This window comes from Antechinus flavipes, chromosome 3, assembly GCF_016432865.1.
Source record: "Antechinus flavipes isolate AdamAnt ecotype Samford, QLD, Australia chromosome 3, AdamAnt_v2, whole genome shotgun sequence".
NCBI classification, from domain to species: domain Eukaryota; kingdom Metazoa; phylum Chordata; class Mammalia; order Dasyuromorphia; family Dasyuridae; genus Antechinus; species Antechinus flavipes.
In genome coordinates, this window is record NC_067400.1 from 613405335 (window position 1) to 613425250 (window position 19916).

Genomic DNA, 19916 nt, shown 5'->3' on the forward strand with positions numbered 1-19916 from the left:
GTCTGTTCATATTCTTTGACCATTTGTCAATTAGAGAATGGCTTGAATTCTTAAAAATTTGAGTCAATTCTCTATATATTTTAGAAATGAGGTCTTTATCATAACTCTTGATGTAAAAATGTTTTCCCAATTTTTGCTTCCCTTCTAATTTTGAATGCATTCAATTTTTTAAAAATAAAAACCTTTTAACTTAATATAGTCAAAATTATCTATTTTGTGTTCAGTAATGAGCTCTAGTTCTTTGGTCACTAATTCCTTCCTTTTCCATAGATCTGAGAGGTAAACTATCCTCTGTTCTAATTTGCTTATAATATCACTTTTTTTTGGGGGGGGGGCTGATTCAATTGGGATTAAGTGAGTTGTCTAGAGTCCCACAGCTAGACCAGATTTGAATTCAGGTCCTCGTGACTTTAGGGCTGGTGCTCCATCCACTGTGCCACCTAGCTGCCCTAATATATCACTCTTTATGTCTAAATCATGAACCCATTTCAACTTTATCTTGGTAGATGGTGTTAGGTATGGGTCAATGTCTATTTTCTGACATACTAGTTTCTAATTTTCCCAGCAGTTTTTGTCAAATAGTGAGTTCTTATCCCCAAAGCTGGAGTCTTTGAATTTGTCAAACACTAGATTACTAGTCATTGACTGTTTTATCCTGTGAACCTAACCTGTTCCACTGATTGACTACTTCTTAGCCAATACCGAACGGTTTTGATGACTGTTGCTTTGTAATATAGTTTTAGATCTGACATAGTTAGGTCACCTTCATTGGCACTTTTTTCATTAATTCCCTTGAAATTCTTTACCTTTTGTTCTTCTGGATGAACTTCTTTTCCCCCTAGATCTGTAAAATAATTTCTTGGGACTTTGGTTTGGCATTAAATAAATAGATGAATTTAAGTAGTATTGTTAATTTTTTTTTTTTTTTGCTCGGCCTACCCATGAGCACTTGATATTTTTCCAAGTGATTAGATCTGACTTTGTGTAGAAAGTGTTGTGTAGTTGTGTTCATATAGTTCCTGGCTTTCTCTTGGGCAGATAAGATTCTCAAATATTTTATACTACTGAATTTTAAATGGAATTTGTCTTTATATCTCTTGTTGCTGAATTTTGTTGGTAATATATACTGCTGATTTATGTAAATTTATTTTGTATCCTGCAACTTTGCTAAAGTTAGGAATTGTTTTTAATAGTTCTTCAGTTGGTTCTCTAGGGTTCCCTTAGTATATCATCATATCTGCAAGGAATGATAATTTGGTCTCCTTATTACCTACTCTAATTCCTTGAATTTCTTTTTCTTCTCTTATTGCCAAAGTTAACATTTCTAATACAATATTGAATAGTAATGGTAATAGTGGGAGATCTTGTTTTATCTCTGATCTTATTGGGAATGATTCTAGTTTGTCCTCATTATATATGAGGTTTGCTGATGGTTTTAAATGTTATTAAACATTTTAAGGAAAACTCCATTTATTTCTATACTCACCAGTGTTTTTTTCTTTTTTGCTGAGGAAATTGGGATTAAATGACTTGCCCAGCATCACACAGCTAGGAAGTGTTAAGTGTCTGAGGCCAGATTTAAACTCAGGTCCTCCTGACTTCAGGGCTGGTGCTCTCTCCACTGTGCCACCTAGCTGTCCCTCACTAGTATTTTTAATAGGAATGGGTATTGGATTTTATCAAATGCTTTTTCTACATCTATTGAGATATGAGTTTTTGGTTTGGTTATTGTTTGTTTGGTTTGGTTATTTGATATAGTCAATTATGCTAATACTTTTCCTAATATTGAACCAGTTCTGCATTCCTGGCATAAATTCTACTTGGTCATGATGTATTATTCTGGGGATGACTTTGTAATTTCTTTGCTAATATTTAAGATTTTTACATCAATATTCATTAGGGAAATTGGTCTATAATTTTCGTTCTCTGTTTGCACCCTACTTGGTTTAGTTATAAGCACCATATCTGTGTCATAAAAGGAATTTGGTAGGACTCCTTTCCCTATTTTTTCAAATAGTACTGGAATTGTTCTTTAAATTTAAATTTTATTTTTAAAAGTAATTTTCTCCTATTTTTTTCCTTTGTTTTCCAAGTAAGTTGACTTACTCTTGCATACCTCTTCTTTTCCCATTTTTTCATCTACCTCTATTATTCAATTTTAAAAATCGGTAGTGTTCTCTTCTATTTTTATAATATATGATATTTCTCTTTGGGAACAGGTTTCTGGGGAGGTTTTCTGGAGGCAGCCTTAGTTTCCCTTCAAAGTAATAATCACCTCAAATACAGCCAGGAATTAAAATGCAATCTTTTATTGTCTCTTCCAAAATAGCCCAGTTAGTTTTCTTAGAGGCCTATCTCTCTGCTTGGTTCCAAGAGCTCTTGCAGCTTGTCCTTTGTTGCCTCTAGCTCTCTCTGAATCTTGGTTCTACTCCTCCAAATCCTTCATTCTGCCTGACTGCAGTCTCTAGCTTGTCAATCTCCCGAACTCACTGACTTTGGGCTTTCAATTTTTTTCAGCTGACCTCTCCTGACTGAGCTCCATAGAGAAACAAGGACATATGTACTTTACAATTTCTAAAAGTTCAGTGATCTGCTGCAAAATTATAATCAAACCTTGGCTTTTCATAACCTTGACAATGCTCTCTAAATGTTTGCCTTGAAGAGAAACAGATTGTTTTCTAAACATCTGTCCCATCTTAGCTGAAATTCTTTAATTCTTTTAACAAAATTTCTTTGTTGTTCTCACCCAAATTTCTGGGTTAAGGAGACTTTTCCACTAGATCAAGATCAGAGGCTTTTCCACTGAGATCAGGATCGGAGCTTTTCCACTAAAATCAGGGTCCTGTCAGCCCCACGTTGGGCACCAAAATGTAGTGTTCTCTTCTTTTTTATAATATATAGTGGTTCTCTGTGGGAGCAGGTTTCTTGGGGAGATTTTCTGGAGGCAGCCTTAGTTTTCATTCAAAGTAATAAATCACCTCAAATGCAGCCAGGAGTTAAAATCCAGTCTTTTATTGTCTCTTCCAAAATAGCCCAGTTAGTTTTCCTTGGTTCCAAGAATTCTTGTTGCTAGTCCTTTGCTTCTGCCAACTTCTACCTCTACCTCAACTCCAACTCCTAGCAATCTTCCGAACTGACTTCACTTCACTAACTCAGCTCTATTTATGCTCTTTTAGAGTTGTAAACTCAAAGGTTGACTCCTCCTCTGAGAATGGGATTATGGGAGGTGTGAATTCACAAAGTTGCAAAGTTAATTTTGTGAATCTCCTGTACTTGTGAACTCCAATGTGTGAGCTCTAATGTGTAAACTCTTAAAGGTGTGAGCTCTAATGTGTGACCTCTAATGTGTGAATTCTCCCAAAGGTGTGAACTCCAAAGGTGTAAACCCAAGCACATAAGCACTGTTTCTATCAATTCCATTGAGTCAACACTAAGATTCTAACAAAAATTCTTTATGAGCTCTTCCAGGAAGGTTCTTTTAGCTTGATACCAATTCACATTCCTTTCAGGTTTTGCAGATGGGTATATTGTCCTTTTCTCTATTGGTGTTTTGGTCTTCCCTATCACCACAGTAACTTTCTATAATCAAAGTTCTTTTTTCTTTCTTGGCCAATTTTTTTCTCTCCTATTTCATTACTTTTAAAGTCAAGCTTAACTCAGCTATTCTTTAACTGGTACTAAATAAATTTGATGACCAAATGAATTTGATAAGATCTTAAACTATACTACAAGTAGTTAAGCTCCCCTTTTCATTTCCCCCCATTATTTGCCTTGAGATTCTGGAATTCTTATCATATGAATTTTGTTATTCTAGCAACTAGAATAATCTAGAATAATAAACTAGATAATTTAGTTCAGTTGACACGACATTTAATAAGTAAATTAATTTAGGGGGTATAGCCATTTTCATTATGTTGGCTTAACATATCCATAAGTAATATTTTTCCAATTGTTTAGATCAACTGACAATTTATACAGGACTATTGCACACTATTGCATCCATCCTTTGTTACCAGACTTCTATCTTTCTATACTTTAGAATTCTGAACTTGTAATTAAAGCCATTAAGAAGGCATAGGGAGAGGGACAAAGCCAAGATGGCGGAGAGAACACACACTTCTTTCCGAGCTTTCCTACTACCCTCATACTAATTTAAAAATTCAGCCTCTGAAATAGTGCTGGACTGGCAGAATCCACAAATATGGGGAGTGAGCAAATTACCAGCAGAAGATAACTTCAAAGATTGCCAGAAAAGGTCTGTTTTGATTGGGCATGGGCGCTAGGTGCACGCCAGGAGGCACAGCACGGAGGCCAGCTCACACTGAGCAGACCGGGGGTAGGGAGGCGATGTCCGCAGGATGGAGAATCTCTGGGGAGGACTCAACCACAGTGTTGGCTACTCTGCCCTGGTTGCAAGCCAGTAGATCAGCAGAGAAGTTATAAAACATCCAACATAAACGCAAAAGGTAAAGAGTGTACCCTAAAGCACTGGAGTCTCAAGGGACCTGGCCACACCCACCCAGCACTGGGAGTGCTCAGTGTGATCCCAGGTGAGCCGTTGTCACTTCTCAGGTTTTTTTCTTTATTTCTAGATCCAATTTTTCTTGTGCAGCAAGATAACTATAAATATGTGAACATATATTGGATTTAACATATACTTTAACATATTTAACATGTATTGGACTACCTGCCACCTAGGGGAGGGGGTGGAGGGAAGAAGGGGAAAAGTTGGAACAGAAGGATCAATGTTGAAAAATTACTCATACATATGTTTTGTAAATAAAAAGGTATAATTTAAAAAATAAAAAAGAAGGCATTAGCCATTTTGTTTTTAGTAGAGACTGCTAACATCTGTCTTGCTACTTGGGGAACCTTAATATTCTGCCTGCTGCCTGGACTATAATATGTGTATATGTGTGTGTGTGTGTGCATGTGAGTGTACATGCATGCGTGTATGTGTGTGTGTGTGTGTTTAAGGGAAGCCTGTATAACAAAGCTGCAGAAGTTCAGTGGTTAAATTAGGAAGGGTTTCAGATGCTAAGGGAGTTTGTATTTGTTTTTAAAGAAAAATAGGACATTTAGGAGTGCTGTTGAGATGGTGGAAGCAAAATTGAGACAGCTTGGATGTGGGGTGAGATAAAGGTGTTAATGATTTGGAGCTGGTGAGCTTAGATAACAAGTAAGTGATGATGTCTTCTATCATCAATGGGTAAATTTGGAACAGGGAAGAGAAGGTATGGGGAGGGTGGAGATGAATTCTGTATTGGACAGATTAAAGTTGAGATTCCTGTGGGACACATTGATCAAAATATCCAAAAGCAATTGATGTGGGACTGGAGCTCATGAGATTAGGAGCATGGGAAGAATATGTCTCTCAGCCTGTTCCCTAGCTCCATCCTTGATCAGTGTGGCAGACATGTAGAGAGGAAGAAGGAGAGAAGAGAAGAGCCTGTCCCCCACAACTGTGGTTTCCATGTCCTTTCCAGACTCTTTTAGAACATACTTTTAGAGCATCAGTTTAGCTGGCCATTAGCTGGCCATTTCCCAAACTTAGGCTAGCACTCAAGGAGGTCCTCCTCTCTTTTTTCTCAGGTCCTTGTGCTGTAGTCTCCCTCTTTCCACCCTCCCCCCATCCCCAACCCAGAGTGCACTAGGTTCTGGAAAGAGATGGCCTCCTCTGATACTCCATGGCCCAGACAATGCACTATACCCATTCCCCAGAAGTGGCTTTTTATTGATTGATTCAGAGGATGAGGAAGGCTGGAAGGGAAGGGGGATGCCAGAAGGAATGGAAGATGGCAGGGAACTAGGGAGGAAAAAAAGGTGGGGGGGGCTGGAAAGTCTCAGGAAATGTTGAGTTAGAGAGGAAAGGGGTATCCTGAAAGGAAGATAGGCCAGAAGGGATGGAGAGGGGAAGAAGGTTGGGGTGGAAGAGAAGAGACCAAAGATAAGGAGAAGCTGGAAGAGGTTTGCAGAGGCCATCAGCCTCATGTGGTTTTCTTGACTTTTTTTTTGGCAGAAGTCTTCTCTGATGTACTTATCTTGGAGCTGATCCTAGAGGGCAGAGTACTGGCAGATGTGTATGTATAGAAAGATTCTGCAAAGAGAAGATCCAGGACATTAGTGGGGCAGCCTCCTAGTATAACTCAAAGGATGCTGCCCCTGCTCCCTGCCCCTAGTTTGCCCTTGGCCCTCCTGACTCCCTCTGGCCAACTGCCCAAGGACTTACCTGTAGTGATGAGATCAGTGAACTTTGCCTTAAGTTTCATCCAGCCATTCTTTAAGTGTGGCCAGAGGAAGAAGGACAAGAGGTACAAAAAGACAACACCCAAGCATACACACAAGGATATCTGGTGAGGGTAAGAGGTTAGGAGAGAGACTTGAGGACCATGGGGCAGAGCGGGAATGAAGGAAAACATCCCCAAGAATTCCAAGGGATGGCATGAAAGCATGGGCATAAGGCGGGAGACCTAAAGGCTTTAGGGAAGAGGTGGTGATGATGGAAAGGGAGGCAAAGGAGAGGAATAGTTACATCAAGCCTTGTCCACGGAAGCAGAGATTTAGAGCTGAAAGGGATCTTCTAAGGATCCAATTCAATCACCTCATTTTACAGATGAGGGACCTGAGGCCAGGAGAGGTCAAATACCTTGGCCAAGGTCATCCAAGAACTGGCAGGGCCAAGATGCAAATCCAGGCCCTCTGACTCTAGGTCAGAGCTGTTCCCACCATACCAGACTGGGGAAGACTGGGAAAGGAGTGATGGAGGAAGGGCAGGGGAAGGGCAGGGAGAAGAGAGGCTCACCCATACAAAGAAGAGGGCCCTTCGACGACTGAGTGGGAGGCCATGGATGTGGAGGAGGAAGGTGACCTGATAATCACAGTAGGTACTTGTGTCTACACCCCTGGCCAGAGAGAGTTTGTTTTTGGATGGCATTGGGCCCAAGGGGAAAACGAGGGGCTCTCCCATATGCCTCCACACCACCTTCTCTTCTCTTTCCCAGAAGATCTTACCTGTTGCTCACCATGATTTTGAAATAGAATTCAGGAGAATAGATAGACGTGGGGATGATATCATGACAAGGAGAGTTCGGCAGACAGAGCCACCTAGGGGGATTGTACAGCTATGGAACACTGGGGACCAAGGCAACCTCCCACCTCCACCCCCCCAACACTGCATCTTGAAGGTAGCCAGCAGCAGCCTGCAGATCCTGAGGCAGCAAGGAACTCTTTCCCTATCCCCAAGGGCTTGGAGCAGCCTGCAGATACTGAGGCATCAGGGAACTCTTTCCCTGTCCCCAAGGGCTGGGGGCAGCCTGCAGATACTGAGACAGCATGGAACTCTTTCCCTGTCCCCAAGGGCTGGGAGCAGCCTGCAGATACTGAGGCAGCAGGGAACTCTTTCCCTGTCCCCAAGGGCTTGGAGCAGCCTGCAGATACTGAGGCAGCAGGAGACTCTTTCCCTGTCCCCAAGGGCTGGGAGCAGCCTGCAGATCCTGAGGTAGCAAGGAACTCTTTCCTTCTCCCCAAGGGCTGGGAGCAGCCTGCAGACCCTGAGGCAGCAGGGAACTCTTTCCCTGTCCCCAAGGGCTGGGAGCAGCCTGCAGATACTGAGGCAGCAGGGAACTCTTTCCCTCTCCCCAAGGGCTGGGAGCAGCCTGCAGATCCTGAGGCAGCAAGGAACTCTTTCCCTCTCCCCAAGGGCTGGGAGCAGCCTGCAGACCCTGAGGCAGCAGGGAACTCTTTCCCTGTCCGCAAGGGCTGGGGGCAGCCTGCAGATACTGAGGCAGCAGGGAACTCTTTCCCTCTCCCCAAGGGCTGGGAGCAGCCTGCAGATACTGGCAGGCAGAGAGAAGGACTCTGGGACCAGGGCCTTGCTTACTCAATGCCAGGGCTGTTATAATTCAGGATCCTAAAGGTCTGTGACTGTTTCCGTTTGTCCCTGACAATCCAGATGAGGCTCTCAGAGCTAGAGAGAGGAAAGGCTACGTTTTGCTTCTGGCTGGGCCCTAGGCCAGCCGTCTGGTGAACTTGGATACTTGTGAGTGCTTGCACGCCGTTTGTGCACAGGTTTGCCTGAGGCCATGTTTCAGCTCATGGGAGGCATTTTGCTATTAACAAATATCGATCCTGTGGCCTCGGACCTTTAGCTCTAAATCTATGATTTTATGCCTGCTTAACCTGCAGAAGCTGGGTAAGAGAGGCCATGAGGGCTGTCTTCAAGTCATTGTAAGACTGTAAAGAGAAAGGTTTAGTTGGATTCGGTTTGGCCCTCAAGGCCAAGATGGTGCCATGGGACAGGAGCTGGCTTTAGACAGCCAAAGGACGTGAGTCTGAATCCCAGCTCCGACACATATTACAGATACCAGCTTGGACAATTACTCTGCCTTTCTGGACCTCAGAAAGGCTTGGGAAAAAGTGGCAGGGGAAGGTTGTTGTGGGGAAGAGCCTCCAGGAGCCCTATGGGCTTGGGAACAGTAGTTACGTGTCATTAGGACTGTTGTAGCGGATGATATCTTCCTCTGAGTAATCCACTATGTTGTCCAGGGAAGTTCCTCCACCAATCACCTTTAGGACATAGCTGCACCAGAGACACAAGGGCTTGGGCAACAGGAACCCAGCCAGATAGGCAGCTCCCTGTCCCCTTCCACCTGCCTCCCAAATTCTTCTCCACCCTGACAAAGGGAGGATCACTGTTGGCTTCATCCCACCCCTACAAAACACAGACACAGACCCGGACAGACACACACATCCACACAGTGAGGCAAGAGGCAGGGGCCAAGAGGGGAGGTCCAGAGGAAAGAAAGTGGTCTTGGGGGTTTTAAGGAAAGGCTTAGCTTGTCAGCACTTCCTCAGGCAGGATTTGTACCTCACTGTGGCATGTAACCAATACTACTGAAGTCCCCTGTTTTTCCCAAGGCTTTCCCAAAAGCAGCCACAACAGGGAAGGCATGGGGCTCACCTGCCATTGAAGCTTCCGGACTCACCAGTCACCATGTCTTGGATCAGGAAGAAAGGGTGGAAAGCTGTGGAAGGAGGAAACAAGGCTGAACTGGGAAAAGGGTAGAGCTGTGTTAGGGCAGAGGGCTAGTAGTGGGCTGGGGGAAGGTCATGTGCTGGGTGGCTGGGCAGGGGCCCCTCTCTCACGATCACTGAATAAGAAGCAAGGCATTTCAGGGTCTGGGTGCACGCAGTCAAAGTAGCGTTTATTGGTCTTCTTGTTGTGCCGAAGGGTCAAAGTGATGTCAAAGGCCAGCCGCTTGCCTGGGGGGCAGCCGATGAAGGTGGGGATCTGCCGATTGCCCTGTCCAAGGAAGTGGGGAAGGAAGAAAGAAAGTAAGAGGGAAGAGAGAAACATCAAATTCATCCATTGCTCCCAATTCCCCACTGCCCTTTCTAGGCCAAGCTATGAGGAAGCAGGAACATGCCATGGCCTTTCTCCCAGGGAATCCCCCAGAGTACCCCCTTGACTGGGAGCAAGCCTTCCTGGCTGGAGCTGACTCTAGTTGGGCTCTACCCACTAATATGTAGAGCTGAAGGAGAAAGGGAAATGGCCATGTGGTGGGACTTCTAAGATCCTTCCTCCTCATTCTCTAAGAGCTGAAGAGCAGAGAGAACATTTTATCCACTTGAAACCCACCAAGGGACAAGGACCACTGTATGCTTTTTACCATTCCCACATGGGAGGTTGGGGTGGGAAAAGGTGGAAGGAGTCAGTTTTGAGTGAGCAGGAGAATGAACATTTCCCCCTCCCCATCCTTGGGAAAATTAGAACCCAGACTGTGGAGTGTTTCCCCTCCCCAAGAGTCTGCCAGACCCCCATGATTTGTCCTTTGTTACCTGCATAATATATCCAAATCGGGATCTACGAAAGCACTTCCAAGGTGCATCAATTATCTGTAAAAAAGACTACTACTCATTGCTGGCAGCCAGCTACCCCCAACCCCACTTCTTTCACTGTCATCCACTTTCTGCTTCTTTTCCTATTAACATCAGGGGTAGAGAGCAGGAAAGCAAGCTGACTCCCAGCCTAGGCCCAAAGACTTCTGTCAACTACAGCCTCCAATTTGCCAACCCTGTCATTGAGCCATCTTCCCACCCAATACTAGCTTCTTCCTCCATTCTTCCCTATCTCTCACCTTTAAGTGTACAGCTGTTTTCATCAAGTTGTGTCCACTGATACTTTGATTGAAACATCTGCCTGTGTCCGTGATAGTCAACTGGTCAGGTTGAAGGGAAGGTGTTAAGGTTCTGGAGAGCTTCTCCCTACCTTCCCCTCAGTCCTCTCCAGGAGAGGTGAGGAGAGGACAGAGTTGACCCTGTCCTGAGGCCATAAGGCCCATCCTAGCTAGATTACTAGTTACAACTCAGTTACAACCATTCTATGTGATTCGGTGGCCGTGTTTGTCTTGTGCCCCTATCCTGTATAAAATGCGAGTCCTGGAGGGAAGAAGGACAAATGCGTGGTGATTGACTGTGTCCCAGGTCTAGTGCAGTGCCTGCTTTGTAGAGGTCACCTAATAAATGTGTTGGGGTGCAGTGGGGACTTGAGGCACGCTACTGGCTAAGGAGCCTTGAGACTTAGAACTGAGACTGGAACCTCAACTATTTGTCTTGTCTTTCACAGTCACTTCATCTGGTACCTAAGATGTTAATTCCTTCTTGCCCAAGAATCCAGGTAAATTGAGCTGTAGCTAGAATACCTCCACACAGGAATACACATGTATGTTTGGGCACATGGTCTTCCCCTCTCACCGTAAAGAGGATGGCATTTCGATTAATAAAAGGCTGCGCTCTCAAGGATCCTCTCACACACTGAGGGTGGGACAACAAAATAGCTGGTTGCACATGTGACTTTGCTAACATATTGATGTCTGCAGGAGGAGAGGAAGGAGACAAAGGTGGGCCAGGAGCTCCAAGACTCTCCTCCCAGCCCCCTGCCTGGCTGTCCCATCATCTTCCCCCCAACCTGATTCCATTCCACCAGCCCTTGAGGTCCCCATAGATCCACCCACTTTTCCAGGAAGCTTTGTGAATGAAGAGGAAAAAGCTGAAATGGTATGTATCCCCCTTGTCCAAGTACATGTATTTGGGCAGCCCAGTTGCCTTCTCCTTATAAAGTTTTTCATAGCCATCCATGTCAATGTGTATGCCGTATACATTCTGAAAGTTACTAGCTCTGTAGAAATAGAAAGCCTGCCAAAGGCAGGGAGGGATCATTAGGCTTTGGGCCCCTCCTGAAAATCCCATCAGTCCCCATAGAGCCAAGGATCCCAGAAAGAAATGGACAGGAACTCATAGACTCAAAGAGGAATCCCCTTCCAGGGTACCTCCTTCTCTACCTTGCCCCACCCCAACCCCATCCAGCTTTGCTCAGCTCTTCTCCTGGAAAGCCCTGATTGGTAGATTATTTTCCTTAAACCTGCCTCTCTTCATCTTCCCTGCCTCTCTTCCCTTTTCCTCCAGACTATTCCCAGTTTTGCTCTCAGGGGCGAAGCCTTGATGAAAACAGCTGTACACTTAAAGGTGAGAGATAGGGAAGAATGGAGGAAGAAGCTAGTATTGGGTGGGAAGATGGCTCAATGACAGGGTTGGCAAATTGGAGGCTGTAGTTGACAGAAGTCTTTGGGCCTAGGCTGGGAGTCAGCTTGCTTTCCTGCTCTCTACCCCTGATGTTAATAGGAGAAGAAGCAGAAAGTGGATGACAGTGAAAGAAGTGGGGTTGGGGGTAGCTGGCTGCCAGCACTGAGTAGTAGTCCCTTTTACAGATAGTTGGCGCAGCTTGGAAGTGCTTTCTTAGAACCCGATTTGGATATCTTATGCAGGTAACAAAGGACAAATCATGGGGGTCTGGCAGACTCTTGGGGAGGGGAGACACTCCACAGTCTGGGTTCTGGTCTTCCCAAGGATGGGGAGGAGGAACTTACTTTGCTGTTCACACAGCAACGCTCCAGTCGCTCAGGCTCCATCTAAGTCTTCTCTTGTCCAGGCTAAGCATGGCCAGGTCTGTCTACGATTCTCCCACAGCATGACCCCCAGTGCCCTCATCATCCTTCATGCCCTCCCCTAGACTATTAGCTTGTCAGTGGCCTTAAGGAAAGGTAGCAGCCAGAATCAAACACAGGTTTCCAGGTGGGATGGGACAGAGTACAAGTGCACCACCTGTCCCCTCCTTGCTTCTCTCTCACTGGAGTAAAGATGGCACTGACATTGTGGGCTGTTACATCAGAGGGTGGAGATGTGTTGGGCTAGCAATCCACTAAGACCTTAAGACCATTTTTTCCCTCCTGTGTGTTGCCAAACCATCCCCAGCTTGTGCTTTGGACACTGACTTTTTGAACCCAAGTGTTTAAGACTGTACATTATTATTTCCTGAATTTCATCATATCAGATTCAGCCCTGTGCTCTTTTGCCCCAGATCTTTTTCAGTCTAAACTTTCTCCTCCACTGTATAAGCTATCTCTCCTTTCTGTCCCTTCAGATTTAATGAACATATTATGTCTTGATCCAAATGATTGATCCAAATATTAACTAGCACTGAGCCAAGCCCATATCCTTGAGGCCCTCCCCTAAGGACTTCTGATATGACCCCAGCCTCAAACCATTAAGGACTTTGCTTTTGAGATCTTGCCATCCACTGAGTTAGTAATCCGCCTTGGCTATGGTATCCCCTGTCCCTGCTTCCAAAGCCCCAGGGCATGCTGGTTGATGGTTTAACAAGTAGATCTCCAGCTGTAGTGTTTGGTGATTTCCAAAGCATAATGCTCACCCTGAAAATCTAACAACCTTCTCTCCTTCAGTACACTGCTGAGGAACCTCTGGCTGTCTCACAATCCCTGCCTACATACTCCCCTAACTTCCCTCCCCTGCCCCTGCAGCAGAATGCAGAAGCAGGAGGGAAAACGAGCCTGGAGGATTACCCCCTGCCCATCCCTTTTACCTTATGTTGCTTCTTATCCTTCCACCAGCGCCAGGTGGGGTCATGGACAGGATCAGCATAGGGCTGGAAAGGCAACCGAAAATGTTCAGGCAAGTGCTGGGGAAGGAAACCCCTTGAGTTTTCCAACTCCCTTCCCGGGTACTTAGGACTTCCCTTCCTTCACCCAAACACACCTTGTTATACTTGGAGTGCAGCCAGAGCAAGTGGTAGACAAGGCCCTGGTAGATGGCCAGGGAGATTTTGTTGTGGAAGGCCAATTCAGAGCTTACATGGGGTGCCTTTGCATGATAGCGTTCCAGCCGTGTCATTTGTTGTAGATTCGGCAATTTATATAGCTTCAATCTCTGATATGGGCAGTTAGTGAGGAAGTTGATGGTTGGGCTACATATGATAGGGAAAGAAAGAGGTTTGATTGGCATCCTGTGCCAATCCGAGCAAGCCACTTCCCATCTCTTTTCATCCACATATCATTTATCAGCCACCCCTCTAAGTGTTCATCCATTTATCCATCTATTCCATCCATGTTTGTATGTCAATTATCCATCTATTGATTTATTTACCCATTCAGCTTTCCCTCCATCTCTTTGTCCATACAACAGCAAATTATTTATTCATTAATCCCTTGATATATTTATTCAGTACTCGTAAAATGAAAATGATACAACAAAGACTCTATTCCCAGAAAGTTTATATCACAAGAACAGGGGAGATGAAAGATCACATGGAAAAAATAGCTATGAAACAAGATAGTGAGATCGTCATGAAAGGAAGTAAAGCATGAGAAGAAATAGGGATGGGAAGCATTACTTTCAATGGTTAAGTCCCCAAAGCCTTTATGGAGAAGTTGGCTTCTAAGCAATAGATTCAAAGCTCCTCAAGGTGGTTTTGCAAGGGGATCCTGGGATCTGACAAACTCTCCTTCATCCCCACTCTTAACCGTCATCCCTCATCAGTACTTGGGTTCAGGCTCACTCACGATTGTTCAGAGACTTCAGTAGCCGTTTTACTGAGCACCCGATACATCATGATTTCCTCCACTGGGACACGCCTTTTCTTCAGCTTCCCTTCTCCTTTCTTATTTATCTGGTAGACTAGCTGTGGGGGAAGATGTTTAAAGAGAGGAAAGGGTCATTTCAGCTCTGCATGGATAGAATCCTTCCTGAGTGGTCAGGCCCATTTGGAAAGTCTGTGGTATCTTTTATTTTTTATTTTTATAACTTTTTATTGACAGAACCCATGCCAGGGTAATTTTTTTACAACATTATCCCTTGCACTCACTTCTGTTCCGACTCTTCCCCTCCCCCCCTTCACCCCCTTCTCCAGATGGCAAGCAGTTCTATACAAGTTAAATATGTCATGGTGGATCCTAGATACAATATATGTGTACAAAACCGAACAGTTCTCTTGTTGCACAGAAAGAATTGGATTCAGAAGGTAAAAATAACCTGGGAAGAAAAACAAAAATGCAAACAGTTTACACTCATTTCCCAGTGTTGTTTCTTTGGGTGTAGCTGCTTCTGTCCATCATTGATCAATTGGAACAGAGTTAGATCTTCTCGTTGTCGAAGAAATCCACTTCCATCAGAATACATCCTCATACAGTAGTGTTGTTGAGATATATTATGATCTCCTGGTTCTGCTCATTTCAGTCAGCATCAGTTCGTGTAAGTCTCTTCAAGCCTCTCCGAAATCATCCTGCTGGTCATTTCTTACAGAGCAATAATATTCCATAACGTTCATATACCACAATTTACTCAACCATTCTCCAATTGATGGGCATCCATTAATTTTCCACCTTCTAGCCACTACAAACAGGGCTTCCACAAACATTTTGGCACATGCAGGTCCCTTTGCCTTTTTTAGTATCTCTTTGGGGTATAAGCCCAGTAGAAACACTGCTGGATCAAAGGGTAATGCACAATTTGATAACTTTTTGAGCATAGTTCCAAATTGCTCTCCAGAATGACTGGATGTGTTCACAATTCCACCAACAATGTTGATACAACAATGTTGAATGTCCCCCTTTTCCCACATCCCCTCCAACGTTGTCTGTGGTCTCTTTAAGTCTCACCTGTTGCAGACCCATACTGTCGAAGAAGACGCTGACTGAAGTCTCATTGTCTGTGTACCAGTTTAAGCCCCTCATCTTGGAAAGGCTGAAAACAATCTGCCAGCCACTTGATGGGTACAGACGACGTATCTCAAAGCTTTTTTCAAAAACCAACCAGATCTGGGGGGCCAAGAGTGCAGGAGAGACAAGGAGGAAGAAGTGAGGAAGGACAGGAGCTTGAGGGCCCAGGCCAGATCCTCTGAGGGTGGGGGGCAGAAAAGAAGGTGACCATGATAAGAGGAATAGGAGCATTGAAGACCATGCAAAGAATGGGGAGCCCACAGGGATGGGCCTTGGGTTTAGGAGGGGGCAGAAACTAGGGAAACAGAAGCCAGGGAGTGGTTGGGCCAACCTTCTGTTCCCCACCTCCTCATTCTCGGTGACGAAGATCATTTCTCCATGGTAGGAGCTGGTTGTGTACTTTACTGTTGACTCCTTGGGGAATTTGGACAAGTAAATAAAATCTATATTGTCAAAGCTGTGGGAGGACAAGAAGGAAGCCCAGACTTGGTCAAGGGCATGTGAGAGTAACATAGCCCAAAGAGCTCAGCTTTTATCTGCTTGTCCCCCCTTGTTATCCTCCCTTTATACCCTCAGCTCCCTGGGCTATAGATTCAAGGATTCATAGGATCCATTGTCCTTACTGGACAGAAAGGGAAATAAAAGGACTGGAATCACATAATGAGTCAGAGGCTAGAACTTGAACTCAGGGTCCCTTTTGCTCTAGCCCACAATCTCAGTGTCCTTGGGAGCAGAGTCTAGACTCAGTTTTAGGTTTTTAGGTGCTTAAAAATGTCTTGATATCCTCACAACCCCCCAGGAGGCAGATGCTGTCATTGTTCCTATCTTACGATGAAGAAACTGAGTCTGAGGGATTTTCCCAGGGTCACATAGGGCCACAATGCATAAGTCTGGATTAAAACTTGGCTCTTCCTTATTGTAGATTCACCATTTCATCTACTTCCACCACCTCAATATCTAGTCACTCAGGTTTCTTGGGACATTGTGGGCAAGAGGAGGTCTGTAGCCAGTTCTCAAGGGGAGGAGAATAAAGGGAGAGGTTTCTGCCCCCCAAAGCTCAGGGAATCCCAGTTGTGTACATGGTTACTGCCTGGATGCCCCCCCCAATTTTCCCCTTTACCCTCACCTCTGCAGAATAGCATTGCCCCAAATGAACAGCATGTGGGAGAAAGGATTGTAGAATAGACCCTTGGGCACCAGGGGGTAGGCAGTGTACTTCTCCATGGCCAGCAGCATCACAAAATCCTTGTTGATACCTTCCCAGGGAGCCAACACCACTGTAGTGAACTCTCCCACTTCCCATCACCCCTCCCCTTCACTCAGCATCTCAATCCCAGCTTTTTATTCTCTAGTCCCCAATAGTCCAGTCTTTGACCAGCCCAACACAGCCCTCTCTCCCTGCCCAGATTTCTCCAGGCATCTGGCCTTTGATCCCCTGCAAGCTCCCAGGTCCCTTTATTTACTTACTCGCGGGGATATAACGGGGTATGGTAAAAAGCAAATTGATTGCATCTATGTTGGAGCCTTTAGGTAGTACTATGTACTCAAAAATCTTGAATGTTGCCTGGTTGCTTTGGCCCATCTCCATGAGAAGCAAGAACTTGTGTTCCTCTGTGTTATACGTCACCCAGTGGATCCTGCACACTGGGGCTGCAGGGAGGTGACCAGTGTAGCTATGGCCTGATGCTGTCCACTGGAAGCCACTGGCACCTCCCGGAAGAGATCCAGAACCACCTTGTGCAATGACACCTCCCCCAGGGATTCAGTCTCCCGTGTGAACCCATGTAGTCTCTGCTGATCTCCCCTCCCTAGGCTGTAAGCACTCCAGAGAGCTTAGGGCCTTCCCAGGGGGGAAGAGCCTTTCTAGGATCTTAAGACACCCTGAGGTTCAGATATTGGAAAGGACTTTAGAAGTTATTGAGCCCAATACCCTCCTTTTGCAGATGAGGGAACTGAAGCCCAGGGAGGGGGAAGGTGGTTTTTTCAGAGTCACAAAGCTAGTCAGTGGTAGAGCTAGGATGGACCAAATCTAACACTCACTTTCCCCTTTTGCACTACCTCTCCCACCCTGGGCTTCACTACTACCCCTGGGGGCCTTCTACCCCTTCCACAAGCCCATATGGGGAGATGGGTAGGATGGGTAGCTTCCCACAGGCTGTCCCAGGCAAACACCAAACCTTTGAATATATCACATATCGAACTCGAGACAGGAAACTGCTTAAAGGTCACTGTGGCATCTGGGAAGGAGGAAGAAGTGGGGCAGGAGAACAGGGGTCAGCATTAGGGCAGAGCAGGTTCCCCCTTACTCCCTAGCCTTAAGAATGGCCCAGGATGAGCCGCCTGTAATCCCTGAAAGAGGGGAATCCACAAACACACTATACCCAAGATGAGTTTATGGTTAGAAGGCCAGGAGGACTTCTCACAAGCACGTGCCACTTATGGTCCCTGGTCTCAAACTATTGCTTTCCATTCCCTCTTTGGGTGTCACTGATGACTTCTCGGTCCCCAGCCTTGCAGGAACCTCATACCGAGTCCTCCATTATTTCCCCCATGCAATGGGATTTAACTCTAGTCCTTTTCAAGAACTGGATTTAGATGCCTGGTGGGACCAGCAGGACACTGCTTCCAGATTTAACCTCAAACACCCTCGTGGATGGGAGCTGGGTTAAGGGGGGGGACCTCATACCCCTGTGTCAGCCATCAGCACTAAAATCAAGACAAGATTAACACAGCAGCCTAGCATTCTTGGGATAAGAAATAAATTTAAAAACTAATCTGGTGCCTCTCTGCTTTGTGTGCCGTGGGCAAACACCCCAACTATCTTAACCTCATTAAAGCTCAGTGCAATGTTGCTACCTGAATAAACAATAACAAAACTCAGGGATTGGATGAGGAGGCATCCTTGTTCTAGAACTCACTGATTAGAGGTAAGATCTGCCAGAGTAGGGATTGTTTTGCTTTATATCTTTATAGCTGCAGCACTTATTCACCCATAGCAGTGGTTGGCACACAGTAGGCACTTAATAGATACTGGTGGATTGACAGAGTGAGATATCACATTATCCTGTGGTGGGAAGAAAGCAGCACTCTGTCCATCAAAGCATATAGTAAGCACTGACTATTTATTTGTCAGGCTCTGTGCTAGATGCTAGTGATGGGAAGACAAAGAATGGAAGAATCCATGCCCTCAAGGAGCTTATATTCTAGTGAGGGAAAAACCACATGCCCGCATATGTGTATGTTATGAGACCCTTTGTGTGGTGTGAGACCCTTTGTGATTCCATTTGGGATTTTGTTGGCAAAGATACTGAACAGGTTTCCATTTACTTCTCCTGCTCATTTCATAGGTCAGGGTTTGTTTTTTAAATAGTTCATTTTCCAGTCTATTTCTTGACTTTGGATTTTTAATGTTGGGCTTTGATCCCCTTCTGGATGTGAAGTGCGATGGGAAAGGACAAGATGATTGTCCTTCGTGTCAGCCTTTTATGTCCTGCTGTTTTCGTGGATATTTGGGACTGGGGGTTGCTATAAATTTTTGGTACTTCCAAGATGGTGTGATGTGCAGGGAGTTCTGGTCATGACTCTCCTAGTTTGTGCTCTGGTCCTTTCCCAGGTCCTTCCCCAGCTTCTTTGCTACTGTAAGCATCTCTCTCTAGCCAGGAATTACCATTTGGAACTGGGTAATGGGTAATAGAATTGGTTCTGGAGTCACAGCTGCTGATGTTTCCACCACACCCCAGGAGTCTCTGTCTTCCTAAGCCACCAGGGACTGAAGAAAAATGAATCTCTCTGACATTGAATGCATTTTCAAATGCTGTTTAGAGGGGTACAATGAGAAAGCCCAACAAAAAAGCTCATTTAACTTTACCATTCCTGCTCTGGCCTGCTACACAAGTGACCTTTGCCAAGACTACTGTAATAGGCTCTTAATTGGTCTCTCTGCTTCCCACACCTTCCCTCTCCAATCCAACCTCCTCATGGCTGCCATATTAATACTTTTAAAGCACAGGTCCCAGCAGGCCACACTTCTAGTCCAAAGCCTCTGAATTTTCATCCCCATTGCTACCCGAATAATATAAACTAACTCCTCAGCCTTTTGAGTTTTTCTCCAACTTAATTCTCCAGGCTTATTTCTAATTCCTCCCCTTCAATCAATCACCATTCCAGTCAAAGTGAAAATAAAGTACAAATATTGCATCTGCCAACTCCAGGTTTTGCAAAGATGTCCCTACTGAGGTGCCATCTCTTAGGGGAAGCCTTTCTTGATCAGACAATTTCCTGGGTCCCCTCGTTCAAGTGCTTTCCCCACAAATTATCTCCTATTTACATATTTCTGTGTATGGTGTATCCTCCAAAAGAATGCATGGACCAATTTTCATTTTCTCATGAGAATTTCAAATTCAAAATGAAACTTATGACTGGTCTTAGCTGGAAGGGACTTCAGAGACCATCTGGTCCGATTCTTTCATTTTATACATGGGGAAACCATGGCCCAGGTAATGGATGATTTAAGGGATACTTTGTACATTTGAAGCAGATTAAACACTGGAAGGACTAGGTACAGCAATTGAGGCAAAAAATTATTTTTTATGATTTGCTGAAATTCCTTCTATCTTTGCATTTTAAATGCTGATCATTATAAACAGATATTATCATTTTACTCTTGAATTAAATTTTCATCCTACTATCTTGATTTGCTTTGCCTTATGGATTAAAATACATGTACAGCATCCATTGAGGCAGCTTGGTCCTTGCAGATACTCTTAAATTCCATCCTTCTTAATAAATACTTGAGTAGAGGTGAAGGGAAGTATAGGAACCTAAGCTCACACATCCCCACCCCATTAT

General features: G+C 44.8%; 2 protein-coding genes across 11 annotated transcripts in view; one reads left to right on the forward strand and one right to left on the reverse strand.

Moving 5' to 3' along the window:
• YIF1B (Yip1 interacting factor homolog B, membrane trafficking protein) overlaps positions 1–19916 on the forward strand; it is a 165458-nt gene that overhangs the window by 7869 nt on the left and 137673 nt on the right.
• Positions 5720–19916, reverse strand: part of CATSPERG (cation channel sperm associated auxiliary subunit gamma) — a 100314-nt gene continuing 86117 nt past the window's right edge. For 8 of the 10 annotated variants that reach the window (XM_051989107.1, XM_051989105.1, XM_051989106.1 and 5 more), the window contains 20 exons: positions 17246–17305; positions 16536–16718; positions 16195–16324; positions 15414–15525; positions 15009–15167; positions 13914–14032; positions 13111–13318; positions 12938–13000; positions 11013–11193; positions 10753–10871; positions 10137–10217; positions 9838–9894; positions 9145–9301; positions 8960–9023; positions 8483–8578; positions 7880–7966; positions 7012–7104; positions 6803–6902; positions 6230–6350; positions 5720–6097 (listed from right to left, as the gene is read on the reverse strand). In XM_051989107.1, coding sequence (XP_051845067.1) covers positions 5988–6097; positions 6230–6350; positions 6803–6902; positions 7012–7104; positions 7880–7966; positions 8483–8578; positions 8960–9023; positions 9145–9301; positions 9838–9894; positions 10137–10217; positions 10753–10871; positions 11013–11193; positions 12938–13000; positions 13111–13318; positions 13914–14032; positions 15009–15167; positions 15414–15525; positions 16195–16324; positions 16536–16718; positions 17246–17305 — 2300 coding nt within the window. In that variant the 3' untranslated portion in view covers positions 5720–5987. The remainder of the gene's footprint in view (positions 6098–6229; positions 6351–6802; positions 6903–7011; positions 7105–7879; positions 7967–8482; positions 8579–8959; positions 9024–9144; positions 9302–9837; positions 9895–10136; positions 10218–10752; positions 10872–11012; positions 11194–12937; positions 13001–13110; positions 13319–13913; positions 14033–15008; positions 15168–15413; positions 15526–16194; positions 16325–16535; positions 16719–17245; positions 17306–19916) is intronic. The other 2 variants (XM_051989108.1, XM_051989111.1) reach the window with 2 other exon arrangements.